This window comes from Sciurus carolinensis, chromosome 1, assembly GCF_902686445.1.
Source record: "Sciurus carolinensis chromosome 1, mSciCar1.2, whole genome shotgun sequence".
Lineage (NCBI taxonomy): Eukaryota > Metazoa > Chordata > Mammalia > Rodentia > Sciuridae > Sciurus > Sciurus carolinensis.
In genome coordinates, this window is record NC_062213.1 from 171,637,986 (window position 1) to 171,657,181 (window position 19,196).

At 31.6% G+C, this 19,196-nt stretch overlaps 1 protein-coding gene across 2 annotated transcripts in view; it reads left to right on the forward strand.

The window, feature by feature from the left end:
• Nucleotides 1-19,196, forward strand: part of Spata6 (spermatogenesis associated 6) — a 132,501-nt gene that overhangs the window by 107,125 nt on the left and 6,180 nt on the right. For both annotated transcript variants that reach the window (XM_047519826.1, XM_047519833.1), the window contains exon 12: nt 13,778-13,869. In XM_047519826.1, coding sequence (XP_047375782.1) covers nt 13,778-13,869 — 92 coding nt within the window. The remainder of the gene's footprint in view (nt 1-13,777; nt 13,870-19,196) is intronic.

The window sequence follows — 19,196 nt, forward strand, 5'->3', positions numbered from 1 at the left end:
AGGCAGAACATCATGGTAGAAGGATGGCAGAGGAAAGCAATACAGATCATGGCAATAAGAAAGCCAATGAGCTCTGCTCACCAGGGATAATATATAAACCCCAAAGCCAATCCCTTAGTGACCTACTTCTTCCAACTACACCCTACCTACCTACAGTTACATCTCTATTAATCCATATCAGTGGATTAATGAACTTGATTAGGTTAAAGCTCTCACAACTCAGTAATTTTATCTCTGAAATTTCTTGCATTATTTCACACAGAAGCTTTTGAGGGGTATCTCATATCTAAACTATAACAGTGCTATTAAGAAGTAAGCACTATTTTAAAGATGAAGAAACTAATGCCAAGAAAATTTAAGTGACTTGTGTAAATTAAATAATTATACAAATGAAATAATTGTATAAATTAAATAATTGTAGCCAGGATTTGAATCTAGGTTATATTCTTTGATCTTAACCACTGACTTCCACAGAGATAAACACAAAGTACAACCAGATATACATAAACCCAGTAATGTATCCAAATATAAATGCATAAAATATATAAACATAACATTCATGGACCATATTTGTTTAGAAACAGACATAAAAGTAAGCCCTAGTTACACATTTTCCCTGGAGACAGGACAGACTGAAATCCATGTTGGTCCTACTTGAATACTCATATACAAAGGTATATCCTCTCTATACACACCTCAGATGTGATTCTTTTTTGTTAGGTCTTGAAGAGTTTATTTAAGTATCAGCCTGTATGACAGTGGAAAGGTCATTTATGACTCATTAAATATTTGACTGATAGAGGAGAAAAAAGCAATGTCAGAAGTTTGATGATCATTAAAAAATGAAGAGATCCCATCTTGAGCAAAATATTGAACATTCTGCTTAAAATACAACCCAAAGATTAAAAAAAAGAATAAACACCCAACACTTTGTTTTACACATTCATCAAATAAAATTCAAATTATTTAAAATGGGCACTTCAATTAAGTTCATTTCACTATCACCTATAATTTCTAGGCTTTGGTGCCTTTTAGCAGAAGTGAGAGAATACATGTGACTTAATCCAGTCAGCCCACCCTGTCTAGAAATGCATCTTTCTTTAAATAAAACACATTGTGGAAGCTGAGGAACATCCAGTAAAGCAAAAGGTTCTTGTTGAGCCAAATCATGTGAGAACAAGGTGAGAAGTTTTAGACTTTATTCTGAAATCCAGGAGCTGTATGATGTCAGATGCACTCAAGGGGTTAGACCAGTAAGGTATATAACCTCTCAGCTCTAGGCAATTGTTGCTTTGTAGAGTATCAGGTACAGCATTACCAGATCTTCCAATTTTCATAAGTACCAATTTTTGTATAAATTTATTGTTAACTAATTCAAATTAAAAACATAAAACATTCTGGTGGACCAGTTGCTAATGGCAACTTCTCCTTTAGAAAATACAGAGTTACTGAGATGTTTAAAGTGCATCATTAGCATTTTTTTATTAGCATTTTGCATTTAGGAAATTAATTTGGTAACATTAAGTGGTCAGTTGGCTTGTGGAAAGAATAAGAATTCAGTATAAGATTATCCAGACAGTATGATGAAATAATAAATCAGAAAGGGAATGTGATTGCCAGGGGAACATTAGAGTTAGGTTTTAATCTTTAAATTGATTAATGAGTTTAGCTGAACTGTGTTGAATTGACATCATCTCACTAGACTGAGTGCTCTTTTATGCAGGCTCTGAAGCCAGTCTTTTGCCCAAGTTATTCGCTAGTTTCCTTGTAAGTTTCTTATAACTATTTATAGATTTAGCATATATAAAGTACAGAATAATAATAAATTAAAAAGTATTTAATATTATTTATTCCTTAAAAATCACTTAATCTTTAGTGATAGTAAAATGGAAATATTTTTGTAAGTAACTGAGAACTCAGTCTCACCAGGGATTTATGAAATTTACTACTGTTTTCAGAAAAAAACTTTTGGTTTTCTTAGCTGTGTTGTATATATTTTTATATTATTAATTTCTGCTCTGTATGATTATCTTCTTTGGAATTAGTTTGTTATTTTTCCTTTCATAAACTTTTGGTAGCTATTCATAGCATTAATTTTTTAGGCATTTTTGTAATATATACATGCATTTACAATTATAGATTTCCTTCTAAGCAGTGTATTAACTCTGTCCCATAAGTTTTAATGTCATTTTTGGTATCATTTGGTTCAAAATATTCTCTTCTCTAGGGGAAGGATGTTCTATACGTTTTCTTTTACTTGTTCTTGGCTTCATTATACTGTGGTTTGAGAATACATTTTAATTTTTCTGTCTTCTGAAATGTGTTGACACTTTATTTATGACCTAGCTTATGTGTTTATTTTTTGGTTTTACATGTACTCCACAATATTGTAATGTCTGTTACATTGTACAGTATAGGTACTTGGCATTTAAGTCAGTTTTGTTAATGTAGTTCAGTTTTTCTTTATCCTTACTGAGTTTTTGTCTGCTGGTTGGAGTATCAGATACCAAGAAAGGGAATAAGTTTTTGTTAAATGTTCTATTAAGATTTTCCTGTTTGCCAGGTGTGATAGGTGTAGCATACCTGTAATCCCAGCATATTAGGAGGCTGACACAGGAGGAGGATTGCAAGTTCAAAGCCAGGCAACTTATCAAGTCCATAAGCAGCTTTAGCAAGACTGTGTCTCAAAATAAAAAATATAAAGGACTGGGGATATGGCTCAATGGTTAAGTGCCCCTAGGTTCAATCCCTGGTTTAAAAAAAAAGCCTATTTTTAATACTCTTGTTCTAAAAATGTTGCCTTTTTGGAGCTAAATGGAAAACATAACTGTGAATTGTTATCATTATCTAGTAATTTTTTAGGTTTTACTTCCGTATTAGTATAGCTATAATAGCTCTAGTTGGTTAGTGCTTTGGAAGGAATATCTTCTTTCATCTTTGTACTTTTAACCTTTCTGTTTATAAAGGAAATTTTAAATAATGTATATTGAATTTCTTATACAATATAACAGTTTTGTTGTAGTTCATTTAGTCTGTTCATATTAATGTATTTGCTGATATATATTTGGATAGAAATCTACTATTTTCTATTTATACTGCCTGTTTTATATTCCTTATTCCCGTCTCTTTTGCACTGTCCATATTTGAAAAGCCAAAAAAATACATTTATTTTCCATGAAAGAACAACAATAAAGAACATTATTTTGTTCTCTAACAACCTTCCAAAGATGACCAATTCATTTTTCTATTTTTAGATGATTGTGAACTTACGGATTCTAGCATATTTGTTATATTTTGTTGTATTTCAGCTATTATTCTTATTTGTGCTCAAGTAAGCTAAACTTTTAGTCATTGTGAAGCTCTTCATGTTGACTCCAAATTCTTTGGATATAGTCCTACTGGGATTTAACAGTTCTAGACTCACCTTGTACATTTTCTCACCTGATTCTCAATGATACCAGAGATGATTAGTATTAACAATGTAACTTCATTTGCTTTATCAATAAAAAATTTTGAGGATAAAATAGCATTACCAAAGGTAAAAAAGTTTTTGAAAACACTTAATTGTTTAGACAAAAGCATTCCACATTTTCTCTTCCTCCATGTTTTCATAATTTTATCTCCATTTTCAGGGCATATGCCAGTTATGCCACGTACCTTACTCTCTCCTTTATAATTCTCCGAGGTCTGCATAAAAACATTTTGTGTTCCTTATTTATTTTTATGTCAGTGTCTTCTCTGATCACTTTAGCTGTCTGAAGCTCTTTCTCTAATAAGTTCCTAAGGAAAGATTCATGGGACTAATAGTCCTTGAGTTTTGCATGATAGTGACATCTTAGCCTTTCATACCTTTACTTTGGCTGAATATGAAATTGCTTAGCTTGCATTTTGTTTATTTTAAATGTTACTTGATTGTCTCTGACTGAGTGTTGCTATCCAATTTGCTGAAAATCCATTTTGCCCCCTTGTACAAGTTTGTTGGTCTTTTATACTAGTAACTCAAATGTGTATTTGTATATTTTTCTTTACCTTTAAAGTTCAGTAATTATACTGGACTATATCATGATGTTAATTATTCTGCACTGATTGTTTTCCCCTCATTACTTATTTTTAACATTTTGTGCATATTTTCTTGAATTACAGTTTTCAGGTTTTTTTGTTTTTTTTTTTATTCCCTGGCCTTTCATTCTTTTCCAAGAAGTCCAAAAGTTTTCACTTTTGCATTTCTTCTAGTTTAGTTTTCCATTCTTAAGTTATTTTCCCTTAAATAGTTCTTTTCATCTTTAAAGGGTTAAATTCAAGTTTAATTTTGTATTGAGACATAATATTTGTATAGATTCATGGTCTATAGTGTCATAATTTTATGCAGTTTATAATTTGATACATGTGTATGTTGTATAATGATAAATCAGACTAGTAAGCATTTCCGTCTCCTCCAGTGTTAATCATTTCTGTGTGTTGGAAACTGGTGTTCTTTTTCTTTAATTTCTAGTTTTTCTGAGATTAATAGTTTATTTTTAAATATTTCCATGTTCTTTACATCATTTTTAAGGATTTTCAGCTTTTAAATTTTATTATTACAACATAATATGCTTCTTATCTGCCTACCCTCCATTGATTGTTACTTATTGGCATTCTCACCACTGTGCTTTTTCCTTTTACCATGCGTGAATGGGGCTTATTGCTATAACTAGTAGGCTATTGCAGAAATGACAGAATGTGACTTTGGTCTTAAAAGAATCTACTAATGTCATGAGGGCATACAGAATATATTTTTCATTCTATTTTGTGAAAATGTCTAGTCTGGAATACTTTCATTGAAGGCTATGTTGCTCTTTCTTTGGTCTTTTTTTTTTCTTTACTCATAACTTTTCATGAAATTTAACCCATTTATGATGGTCTTTCATTTTAGAAAGAAGATATGTTTTAGATTAATGTTTCTGAGAGTTGTTTTTGATGTTTTTATCAATTGTCCTAAGATATGCAGGTAGTGTCTGAGATCTCATGACATTTTCTCTCTCCCCTTTATATAAAATTTTTCTTTTTTCCTGTTTAATTTGGATTCTGTTCCTAGGTTTTTTTTTTACTCAGTATAAAGTTTTAATTTGAAAGGCAACTTTGACATGTTTAGAGAGTTAATAAGTCCCAGGTGACTCCAACTCCTTCAGAATTTAGTATAAACCCTTTGTATTCACTACTAGAGAAGTGTGAAAACCTCTCCCAGTTTCACCAGCTGTGTTTAATTTGACTTACTGAGCTTTGGAGTGAGACTCTATTTTGTTATTTTCAAGTGATCAGGTTCGGGATATTACATATTGTTTTCCTCTGAGTTCTTCACAGATGCACAGGCCAGTCTTCTCTTGTAACTACCGGTGGCTTAACTCCTATTGCCTATGATTTGGTGTTTCATGGCAATCTTGTTGCTTCATTTTGTTGCAGACATTTTTTGTAAGTCTTTGGCACTGCTCTTCTAGGTATTTTTGTGGTTCTAAAAATTTTCATTGTGTACACTAATCCTCAAGTTTGTAGCAAAATTAATTTTCAAAAATGAACCCATATATGAACAACATCAAGGTCAGAGATTTGACGTTACCAGCACTCCCAAAATGCATCTGGCATCTCTATTTAGTTTCTAATCTCCCCACTTTTCTAATATATAACATATAGATCAATTTTGAGTGGTTTGAACATTCAAAATTACATGATTTTTTCCTCTGGTTTCTTTGGCTGCTCATTGTACTTGTGACATGCATGGGTTTCATTTTTATTGCTATTTAGTTGGAGTTAGCAATCTATGCCCCACAAGCAAATTCTTAAACATACACACACACAGAGTTTTTATTGGAACGTAGATATGCTCATTTGTTCACTATTATTATAATAGCAGAGATGAGAATTGTGACAGAGGTCTCATACCCTGAAAATCAAAATGCATTTGCTCTCTTTGCCAAAAGAGTTTACCTATCCCTGATTTATATTATTTCAGAATAGTAACATAATTAGTCTATTCTGAACTTTTAACTCAGGCCTAATACTAATAGTGCTAGTATAAACATTCTTGTATATCTTCTTTGATGAACATTTTTGTGTAGTGTAATCTTGCTGTCTACCTAAAATTGATAACCACACTGCTACTAATATCTTCTTATTCTGGCTATTTTCAAGAATTTTTCTTTGTCTTTTATTTTGAGCTGTTTTATATCACACATTTGAATGTGATTTTTCTTTGTTTCTATCTAGGATTTGTCATGTTTCTTAAATCTGTAGCTTGTTTTTTTTCTTCGCTTTTGGCAAATTGTCTCTCCTGGGATTTCAGTTTATCTATGTTAGACATGTTCTTTGTATCCCTTATAACTCAGTGTTAGTCAGCTTTTTTATTACTTTTGTAAAATACCTGAGAAAATCAACTTAAAAAGAAAAAAAGTTTATTTTGGCATGGTGTTTTAGGAATTTCAGTCCAAGGTTGGTTGGCCCATCACTTTGGGGCCTGTGGTGAGGCAGTACTTCATGACAGGGAGCATGTTTGTGGTAGAGCTAGCTATTCAGTACATTCAAGCTTGGAAACAATGAGACAGCGCCTCTGCTGGCGTCCCATAATCCCTTTCAAGGGCACGTTCTCCTTTTAATGTAATGAATTATTTACTTTATTTAAAAGTGTTGAACCATGCTTGCATCCTTGGAAAAAATCCTTTGGTCATTATTTTCTTAAAAATATATTTTCATGTTTTAGCTAGAATTTTTTAATTCAAGTTTATGATATTAATTGGTCTGAGGTTTCTTTTGTAATATTCTCAGGTTTTGGCTGGCCTCATAAAATGAGCTGGGAAAGATCCCCAACCATTCTCAATAGTCTGTGTGGATTACTTATTTCATAAATATTTTTAACAAATCCACCATTGCAGGACAATTTTCAAGAATTAATTTAATTTCCCTAACATCAGTTATTCAGAATTTTTAGTTTTTCTTATCCTACTTTAGTCGGTTTAGTTTTGCAAAGAATTTTTGTTTCATTAATATTATTAAGTAGAATTATGGAAAGATTTGTAAGAGCTTTATATTATTTTTAACATCTATATAATCTCTAATTATATAAGCATCTCCCTATTCAACCCTGACAATAGTAATTCAACTTTAATTCTCCCTGCCCCCAATGTTTGACTGAGAGATTGTTCATTTTTGTTCATTTTCTTTTTCAGGGAACAGTGTGAAATTTTTTATTCATTTAGGGTAGATCTTTTTCTATTAAATTAACTTATGTTAATAGTCTATGTCCTAGTTTTTTCTTCTGGGCTTTTAAAAAGAAAGGCTGAGGTTATTAATTTTAAGCTTTGATTTTTCTAATCTTTACACTTAGAATATAATTTTCTCTCTAAACATTGCTTTAGGTGTATCCCATAATTTTATGTTTAATATAATAAGTCACTTTATTTTCTAATTTCCATTGTTATTTCTTCATTGACTCCATGGTAATTTAGAAATGTATTTCTTAATTTCCACCTAATTGAATACTCTCTTATCTTTGTTATTGACAGCTAACATAATTTCTTCTCAGCTAGAGAACAGACTTAGAATTATTTGAGATTTATTAACATTTCCTTAAGACCAAGCATACAGTTTTAGTTATTTTGTGTGTACTTGTAGAGTATATACTCCTTCATCATAGGGTACAGCATTCTGTTTAAGTCCTAATATATCACATTTTTTAATTATATTGTTGAAGTCTTCTCTATACTTGTAGCAAACCCTACAAAAATGTTAATGCATTCTTCACCCTCTTTCTTTCATCTGTAAAATGTTCTAGATTAACCAGGTGCAGTGGTGCATGCCTGTAATCTCAGTGGCTCAGGATGTTGAGCCAGGAGGATCACAAGTTTAAAGCCAGCCTCATCAACTTAGTGAGGCCCACAGCAACTTAGCATGATCCTGTCTTAAAATTAAAAAAAAAAAAAAATTAAAAAGGGCTGGGATGTGGCTCAGTCAGTGGTCAAAGTGCCCCTGATTTCCAAAAAAAAAACAAAAACAAAAAACAAAAAAAACAAATTATAGATTATGAGACAGTGGGGGAAATGTATAACTACCTGAGATAGTAAAATCTTAATATTAAGGTCACCTATTATTCCATTAAAAAGATTTCTTATTTTAAGAAGGTTTATTGAAAGGTAATTCACATACTAAAAAAGTTGTACAATCATTACTGCATCTGATTTCAAAGCTTTTTTCATCACTGCAGAAGATATCCTATACCCATTAGGAGTCGAATACAACTCTGCCACCTCCCCATTTCTCCTCCACTCATAGGCAACAACCAGTTGAATTCCATAGATAACCATTTGGCTATGCCTTATTAAATGGCATCATATATTTCTTTATGACTAACCTTTTATATAAAGAATAATGTATTAAAGCCATGTCCATGTTGTAGTCATGTCACTGTATCCCATTGTGATGGCAGAATAAAGTTGGGTTTTCCTTAAAGACCATCCCAGACAATCATCATCATTTGACTTCTCTCTTATCTTTGTTATTGACAGCTAACATAATTTCTTCTCAGCTAGAGAACAGACTTAGAAGACCCCACTTACACTTTTGTCTTACTTTGACATGAGTCAGAGAGCTGTTCTAGTCCAAAATGTTTGCACTGAAGACATTTGTTGAAAACAATTAGAGGCAATTGCTTAACTTGACAGTAGTCTGAGGTACTAGGTAGCAGTGAGGATAAACAGTAGATTAAGCAAAAGAGTAAAAGGAAAAGTTGAATATGTTCATAGGGGCTTTGAAGTGTTCCCTCACATTCCTGGACTTTAGAAGAGTATATATATCTGTTGGACAATGCATATATCCCGGGGCTTATGTGCTCAGGAAGAACCAGAAGTCACTGAACTATATACTTTAAGGGAAAAAAAAAATGATAGTAGGTGAATTATATCTCAATACGCTTTCATTTTAATAAGTATTTTTAATGGAATAATAGGTTTCCTTATTATTCGTTTTTATTATTTTCAAGTACACACTTACATTTTTCCCCACTATGGTAATCAGGCTGAATGTAAGGCTCTGGATAAACAAGAAGTTAAAACTTGGGCTGAATGTTGAAAGTATTCCCAATGTGCAACAGAACTTCTCAGCAAACACTAGGAAACTTAATAGTTCTAAGAGTTTATAGGAATATGTGTCCAATTATTACCTGACCGTTCCACTTTCAGAATAGATAATGAAATCCACCCACAAAAAAGAATATGGATTTTATAGTATTAATTCTAAAAATCAGTGAAGGAACAACTATAAGTAAAAAACAATAGTAAATAGTGGAAATGGAGAAAAAAGCAGTCAATAGAAACTGTCTGAGGAACTAGATATTGGATTCACTTGATAAAGACCATAAGTCATTTATATTACATATATGTTCAAGTAACCAAAGGAAACTGAAAGGGTGAGAAACATGTCTCACCAGATAGAAAAATAGCAAAAAAAAAAAAAAAAATTTTTTTTTCAGTTATTTTAAAAGAATCTGAAACTGAAAAACACAAAGAAATGAAAAATTTCTGAAATGAAAACCTCCACAATTAGAAAATTCATTAGAAAGACTCATTAGCACATTTGAGCAAGCAGAAAATCAAATCAGTGAATTTGAAGACAAATAATTGAAATAATCCAGTGTGAGATGTAGGAAAAAAATAACATATAATGAAAAGATACTCAAGATTTGTGGAGTACCACTAAATATACCAATATACCTATAATAAGAATTCAAGAAGAAGAAGAGAAAAAGAAAGGGACAGAAAGAATATTTGGAGAAATAATGGTAAAAAATTCCCCAAGTTTTAAGAAAACAATTGATCATCCAAGAAGTTCAACAAATGTCAAGTAGGGTAAACTCAAAATCCACACTTAAGATACAACTTAAAGTATAAGTCAAAAGCAAAAGACAAAAAGAGATTTTTTTGGTTAATTAAGAATTTAACAATTGTGCATAAAGAGAGATGGAGATTCATCATTTTATAGCCAACTTAGCAATTTTACTAGAATAAGGACTTCTGTTTTGCCTAGCATTAAGTCATCCTTACTTATTTTTACGGGGCTCATGCTTTACTTTTAGTAATTGTACACAATTAAAAATAACTTTTAGGCTTTTTTTTTTTGCTTTCACATAAACACTGTATGGTTATTTTAGAATATATACAGACAGAAAAGAATGGGAAAATCATTGGGATTTCCATAATTCTAAATTTCAAAGTTTTTATTGATATTTTGGTAAATATTTATCATTTTTATGCATTTAAAGTTTTCTAAAGAATTTCTCTGAATAGATTTTAACCTATTTTTTACTTAATACTACATTTGAAAAACTTCTTATATAATTAAAATTCTACAATCTGATTAATAGTTGTAAAATATTCCATTACATAAGTACACAGAGTTTAACTGTTCCCTATTTTTGAAAACAAGAGGTTATTGATTTCTCTTTTTTAAAAATAGACCTTATTTTATTTTTTATTAGTGCATTATAGTTATATATCTACTGGGTTCATTTTGACATAGTTATACAAGCATGGAATATAATTTGCATCAGTTAAGTCCCCAGTGATTCCCTTTTTTCTCTCTGCCTCACTCCCCTGCCTCTATCTTCTTTCTAGACTCTTTCCTCTACTCTGTAGGTCTTCCTTCTTTTGATTTATAGGGTTTTTTTTTATTAGTGCTTTATAGATAAAGGTGAAATTTACTCTGGTATATTCATTTATGTACAGAGAATAGTTTGGTCAATTTCATTCTGCCATTCCTCCCTTTTCCCATCCTTCCTTCCCTTCCTCTCCCTTAATCTCCTTCATCTACTTCATTTATCTCTCTTCTATTTTCATGGGATTCTCCCCACCCTTTTGAATATTAAAAGCAGCAGGAAAGAAAGGACTCATCACATATACCTCTTCCTCAATAAGTTTTAAAACTGATTAGAAATTATGTAGTCCAGAAGGCACTGGAATGACATAAAGTGCTCAAAGAAAATAACCATCAACCATAAATATCCAGCAAAACTATCTGTCAGAAATGTAGAAGATACTGATATTCTCAGGCAGGCAAACCAGAAAATCCGTCACTTGCAGATCTTCATTATAATATGAAATACTAAAAGGAGTCCTAGAGGTTGAAATGAAAGGTCACTAGAGAGTAATTCAAATTTATATGAAGAAAGAAAGAGCAATGGATTAGATAACTAAATTGTTAAATATAAAAGAAAGCATAAATTAATTTTTTGCCAGTAAATCTTTATTTCTCCTCCCTGATTTAAAAAAATGACCTCACAAAACAGTAATTAAAAATCTATGTCACTGAGTAAGTTTTGGATTAATATTTAATTTGTGCAAAAATAACAATACAAAGACAAGGTGGGATTGTGAATATCTAAAGCAAAGTTTTCAAATCCTTTTGAAGTTCAGTTAATATTAATTGAAACTAGATTGTTACATAATAAAATGTTATTTATAAATTCCATGCAACGTACAAACATATTAAAATGTTATTTAATTCCGTGGAACCTACAAAAAAATACATTCAAAATATAATTTTTAGGAAATCAAACATGTACCCTGGAAAATATAACACAAAAGAAGGTAGTAATGGAAAAATAGAGAGACAAAAAAAAGAGAAAACACGGGACCCAGTGTCGCATGGCTATAATCCCAGCAACTCAGGAGGCCGAGGCAGGAGGATCATGAGTTCAAAGCCAGCCTCAGCAAAGAAGAGGCACTAAGCAATTCATTGAGACCATGTCTCTAAATAAAATACAAAATAGGACTAGGGACGTGGCTCAGTGTGTGCTCCTGAGTGTAATCCCCAGTACTTCCCCCCCGCCCCAAAAAAGGATACAGAACAAAAAGGTGGTATATGTAAATCTTGCCTCATTAGTAATTATATGAGATTTAAATGAACTAAACACTCCAGTTAAGAGGCAGAGATTGGGATGCTAAATAAAACTATGATCAAACTATATTCTGTTTATAAACACACTTAGATTCAGTCATAAAAAAACTGAATATATCAAGAAAGAAAAAAGATACACCATTCAAACAGTGTAAGAGAGCTAGAGTGACTAAACAACTATCAGACAAAATAGACTTTAAAACTAATTTTCGTTACTAACAACGAACAAAAAATTGTATAATGATAAGAAGGCCAAGCTTTCAGGAGCACATAACCATTACAAATATATATGTACCTAAAAGGGGTCCCCAAAATAGGGGAAAAATAATGCAACATAATATTTGGAGCCTAAAGTACCTGTGTTCAACAATGGATGAAACAATCAGCAGATCAACAAAGAAATTCCTAGATACGCTATGTCATGTTACTTAAAATTTCCAGATTTCAATAAAAATTGTAATATGTACAGTGGGAGAAATTGAGATTGATACACAGTTAATAGCTTATTATAAGATGTGATATGTATTGCCACAAAAAAAAAAATCTATGCCAAGGACTCACAAAAGACCTATATGTGTGTATGTGTGGGTGGATGTTTTACATGAATACACCTGTTTTTAAAAGTATATGTGTGTATGTATATATGTGTGTGTTTATTTATGTAATAGTCTTATATAAGATGTAAAAACTTGAAAATAAAAGCCATGAAGGTTATCTGTCCTCTTTGTTTCCTGAGAAGAATTCTTCTTCACAATATCCTTGATCTAAATCTAAAGGGGGGGGCCTTGCTTTCCATGAGTTTTAGTGATTATGTTTTTGTTCTCTTGAGACAGCCGTTCTTTTATTTTCCTTTGTCTATCTATTATGCTTATTACAGTCCTTTATTTTTTCTATGCTGTTAAAGAAGAATGCTAAAATTCTTCAACTTACCAGACCTGATAAAAATGCACATCTGGTTTTATACCACTCAAGAAAAAGATCTAAAGGAAAATTTGAAAATAAAAGGAAATTATATACCATTTAAGCACTACTAAAAGAAAGATATAACTATATTAAAAATAAACCAAAAAATATTACCAAGCAGGGGAAATAAATAAATCAATAGAAATAAATGAAATTTCTTCATAATGATATAAACTAGAAACCATAAGAATCTAAATTTATATGCATGTTTTCCATGATTTTTAAGCTCCCCGTTATTTATTGCTCACATTTTTAGAATAAATAACCATTTTGCCATTTCATGGCATCAGCAAAATTTTTAAATCATTTTTCATCATAATCTGTGTTTAGCTCTTTTCTTACATAAATGAACGGACTCCTTAATACAAATATTTACTTGTGCTTACTAGTTCCTTTTGTTACCAGTTCTCTTCATTTCTGTTCTTGATTGTCTAAGGAACCAAGGGTATTGGTTAAGTAGTTGATACAGATATTTGATACTGGATTATTTAAGATTAGGTACTTACAAAGCAATCTCTCAGATTCCTGCTTCTTGTGCCCTTAATTTAGAAGTTAAAAACAGGCTGCCCATACTAGGAGGGGAGACATGTATTTTCAAGCCAGTTAACTTGCCTTTCATTTTTGCCTTTACTGATTTCTAATTGCATTTTGGAAATTAGATGAACAATTCTAAGGCATTTCCCTTGTAAAGCATAGGTACATGCTTACATCTATGTAGTTCTCACTAATACTTATGCCTCAAAAGCCAAGTATAATCATTTTGAAGTTCACATAACAATATATAAAAACATATCTTTATTTCCTATTATGGGGAAGAAGAACATTTCCCAAAGAAACATAACCACCATATTAAAAGCAATGAGAAAATGAATTAATGAAAATTTTTAAAATTTTTCAGGATGAGAGAGACCTAGAGAAGGAAGACGAACTGGAACTGAAAAGAGGTCTTTTATACCGAGACTCTGCCTACGACAGTGACCCTGAGTATAGGTATGGATTTAGTCAATTCTGTGTTATAACGATCTTTATTACAATTGATGTATAAATAGCCTATTTTTTTACTGCTGAATTTTTGAGAAATTTTGATTCAAAAGATTAATTTTTTATTTTTACTTTGTAAATTTCTATCAAAATATTTTAATATGCATACATTACTGAAATTTTTTAATGAAAACACATATAGCTAATTTATGGTGGTAATTTTTATGCTACACTTAAGATTTATTTGACTGTACTGCAAATTCACATATTTCACAATGCGTTTATTCTAACCTAAGAAAATTTCCATAATTTTAGAAAATGACTAAACTTTTTTAAATAAATAAGAAAAAAATTCTGTTCTCCTAGCCTAAAGTTTCAAGAATGTTATTAATTGTTTTGCAAGTTTGTGCTAGTATATTTCATGAGATCTTTTGAAAATTCAGTGTCACTTGACATAAAATACTGTATTAAAAACTATAAATTAGGAATGGTAGTACATGCCTGTAATCCCAGCAACTCAGGAAGCTGAGGCAGGAGGATCACAAGTTTGAGACAGCCTCAGCAACTTAGACACTCCGGGTTCAATCCCTAGTACCAAAACAAAACAAACAAAAACTGTAAATTGCGGGTGTATGCTGTTAAAGCTTCTCTGAATCCTTGCATGCCATCATACCACTGTTTACTATATGGCTGTTACCTTTCTAAGATTCCCAAAATACAAATTTAAGAGCTCTAAATAGTGTATATTACTTGCAATTGGGATTTTGCACCCAAATCTCTGATCTTTACCATGATCAATGAGGTTAGACCATCTATGAACATCTTCTTTTGCTCCTTACACACAGTGTAAGTAGAGTGTGACCTCATTTCCAATAGTTACTGCCTCCCAAGCAAGAGCCAATCTGGAACTATCATCAAAGTATGTTTTATATTATGGATGAATTTGAAGGAGAAACTATCTAAAGAGGAAAACTAAGAGAGCAATACCTCAAAGAAGTTATTTTTAATTCTTTGTTCTTTTAACTTTATTTCCTAGATTGTTAAATGAATTACCATCCCAATTTTGGGGTGCTTAATCCATATAATTAATTTCTAATTTGTGTGAGGGGTGAGACTAGGAATGATACAGCCTGATTTTCAAACTTTTGGATACATACTAATTGCTTGAGTTGCTTCTTAAAAATACAGATTTCTACGTCCCATCCTATAGAGTCTAGTTCCTAGACATAGATGAGATCTAAATATATGCATTTAAGAAATGCCATACATGATTCTAATATAGGTTGTATAAGGATCACATTTTAAAAAGCAATGCTCTTGATTTAAAATTTGCCATAAAACTCAATATTGATTCTTTTTCCAATTTACCAATGTTAATAAAGATTTTAAATCTCCTAGGCCTCTCAAATGAGAGAGTTAAGCAGGGTATCAGAAAAGTTCTTCTTGTGCATCTTTAAGATCACTTTATAATCCCTGCCACCTCTCTCATATGCAGTAGGATGGAATAGTCAGTCCTTTAGAACCTTTCCTAAGAGTGCTTTTCACATTAGCGATCAAGATGTTATTCGAGTTTTATTCCCAAGTCATATTGTATACTAGGCCAAGAATCCACTCCCATTTAACCTTTCATATTAAAGATGAGAGAACCTGCATTAATCACCCCATTGTTGAGATTTCCAACAGCAGAAGTAAAGAAGGAGTTTGGGTCTTGGCTTTTTACTTACCCCTCTGCAGGTGCCCATTTGACACAGTAGTTAAGAGGAAGTCTGCATGGACCTCTGGAATGAAGTGAGGAGCTCAGCAAATTCCTTCCCCCAAAAGAAACAGTAAAACTCACCAGAAATATCAAGAACAATTTTAAAACTTGGGAATTGTCCAAAGACATATAACAGATTGAGAAACGTTTCTTTAGAAAATCTACTGAACCTCAGTAAGAACCATGGGAGTGTGGCATTTTAACTTGGAATGTCCATCCTCCCTCCACGGCTTCTGACTCCCTAGCTCTGTGGCACAAAAGTACTACTAAAGCAGTCAAGTTGAAAGACCAGCAGCTGTGCTGCCAGAATTTATGTGGAGAAGAGCATGGGAAAGTCCATGTGCCAAGCATGAGCAGAAACAATAATGAACCTCCTGGCAGTCAGGGAAGGCCTAGAGTCTTAATGCTTAGGACAAACATTAAAGATCCAGGAATAAGATAACCAAAGTTGGCCTTGAATAAAGTTCTACTTATCTCTGGTTGTTTGGAAGGTTATATGTATGCATAAGCCTGTTAGAATTGTAACAGAAAGGACCCTAGCAAGCCAATAATTCACAACTTAAGTGTGAAACCTGAGGAAGGCAGTAAGTAAAATTCAGAACAGACTTGTAAACTAGATAAATGATATATTCTCCAAGCCACTTACAGATGCACTGACAAAAGACAGAAACCTTATAGACTTATAGGCTCTGACCAGTTGTTTTTTGGTCACTAAGCCATGCTGACCCAGTCCTAGTCCCTAGACAGCCATGCTCAAAAATAGAAACAATTTTTTAAAAACAGTAGCAAGGGACACCAGCAACTGTACAGGGAGAAGGAAATCAAGTCCAGAGTCAGTCCAGGCAAATCTTTAAACGAGTAAAAGAAAAGGTAATAATAATCTTGTCAGGGAAATCAGAATCCAGAGTTGAGGTAAGGTAAGTTTTATATAAAATGTCTTGTTTTCAATAAGAATTTTGAGACATTTTAAGAAACATAAAAGTGTGGCCCATATTATATGAAAAATGAATTGCTAGAATCTGAGGAATCATAAATGTTGAATTCAGCAGATGGCAAGGCAACTGTGTTCAAAGAGCTAAAGGAGACCTTGTTTAAAGAATTAAAAATATAATGACAATAATTCATCACATCGATCAAATCAATTAAAAGAAATTATTTCTTTTGTTTTCCTCAGTAAAATATTTTTGCTCAGGATTTAACATTGTCTTATACTCTAGGTATACATTATTGATTATCAACAACAGAGTATAGCAGATACTCAATGGTTTTTGCGAGAAAAGAAGAAGGGGAAAAACAGAGCATTTGTTATTTCATCCTCCAGGCATTGGCCATTCATGATAATTACCCCATGTCTTCTATCACCTTTGTGCAAGAAGCTCATTAGAAAGAGAGTTTTATCAAGGCATTAATAAATGTCCTTACTCTTAATTCCATAGGTCGTAGGTAGCTTGTAGAAGGACACTACTACCTTTGTAGGCTTCTTTTTCAATTTCATATTTTATTTTTTACAACATTTTTGACATTTGCTATGATAGCCCTGTCAAGTCCCAGGTCCCTAGGATGCTCTTTTTTCTTTTTGGTACATTCTACATATACTTGAAGTTTTTCAGTTTTGAGTATATTTAAAGTTCTGTACATTATTATACATTTTTTGCCTTAATATCCTCCTTGAGCATTAGCCCTAACTTTAAAGACAAAGGTTGAGGTAATACTTTATATAGATAGGAGTTGGCCACGAAAGGAGAAAAAGAATTAAAATAATAGAATAGATTAGAATATGACTGTTACCTAAAATTTTTAGCAGTGTTGTTCCTAAAACTTGCTATTGATAACAACTGTTTTCTATTAATTGCGCATATTTTCCAGGATACTGATGGTAGGAATATGTTCAATATAATGTTTTAGTTATAAAATTATAACAGAAACTAACACCTAAATAATTTGAATTTTGGATTTATGTTTTTAAACAAACATCACAGGATTGATTATAATTTCCATCTCTTCTACAGTGGTCACTTTGTGATCAATTTTATGACTCTACCAAGATTTAATAATAGCCAGAAGGCTATCATTAGTATTAAAGGGAAAAAAAATTCACATTTCTATTCTCTTCAACAGAAAGTTTAGTTTCATTTTAAGTGAGAAAATATTGCTTAGTTCTATTTTAAATACAATGGATTCTGTAGTATCAAATCAACTATCATAAAGTCATTTTTATTAAATATTTAAGGTTTAGTTTTTCTTTTTCTTTTTAAAAATATTTTGTCTAGAAAAATATATTGATATTTATAACTATTTGAGTTGCTATGTACTTATGTCATGTTTTCAAAGTGTTATAAAAATTGTAGCTCAGAAGTCTAGAAAAGTTTCTTATGATAAGAATAAAGAAGTATTCATCTTAAAAATCAAAATACAACCATGGTAATTAGAAAAGTGTACTTAACATTAATGCCTGTACCCAAAAAGTACAAGGACATGTTCAGTCAATTTGTAGCCTCTTCAGAGAATGTGAATAGATAACAGAATGGCTCAGAGACAACAAATTCTTGCTATACTAATTTAATTTTTAAAATTGGTCATGAGAAAATAATATAATTTTCATTAAGGATTATGATTTTTATGATGTTTTCATAAACAGAGTAAAGTACTTATGGCCTTAACTAACTATTATTAGATAGAGGGACTGCTGACTATACGATGACATGGGGAAAATGATAAGCAGCAATCCAAGATAGCTTTGGAGCCACAATTAAGTTTCCTTGGTATTATTTGCCAAACCTGTAATTTTTAAATCTTTAATAGTTGCTTTTAAGGAATAAAACATAAGTTCTTTATTTTATTTAACCTGGTTAAGACATGTGAATGCATGTACATTAGGTCAGTTTTATGACTAGTTCTTTTTCCTTGAAGTACTGGAGGGGGTTTAGAAAAGAATAATGAAAACAAGTGGAATATTCTCTGTGGACTTGATAAGGATACTGAGTTTAACCTACATTAGTAAAACCAAATGGATGACTTAAAATATCAGTTGAAGATACCATTTTTTCATTATGTGTTTCATGACCACATGTCCTCATAAATGCACACAAAAAGTAATATTGAAGAAACTTTAGAACAATCTTAATTCAATTTTATTTATAGTAGAAATCTGTTCTATATCCTCCCATTATAAGCTCTTCATTCCTCTAGGATTAAATTCTCCTTTTGACTCTTTAATAATTTTAATCTGTTCTTACTTCCACAGCTATACTTGGTATTTCATGATATGCCTTGGTTCTATTACAGTGTGATCCCTGAAATAATCTTTATCATATTGTCTTTTTGGGAATGCTTATCATTCTTTAATTATTTTTTCATCTGAGATACCTTCTATGACCTCAGCAGACTGTTAGACCTTTTCTCCTTTTTTATTATTTGTGTTTCTACATATATATACACACACAAACACAAATTTTCTATTTGAAGTTATTTCTTATATATATTTCAAATTGAAATTATGTATAATGTAATATTACAAATTGAAATTGTAATCTTTCAATATTTGGGACTTGAAACTGCTCAGTTCTCATATTTTCCTGGC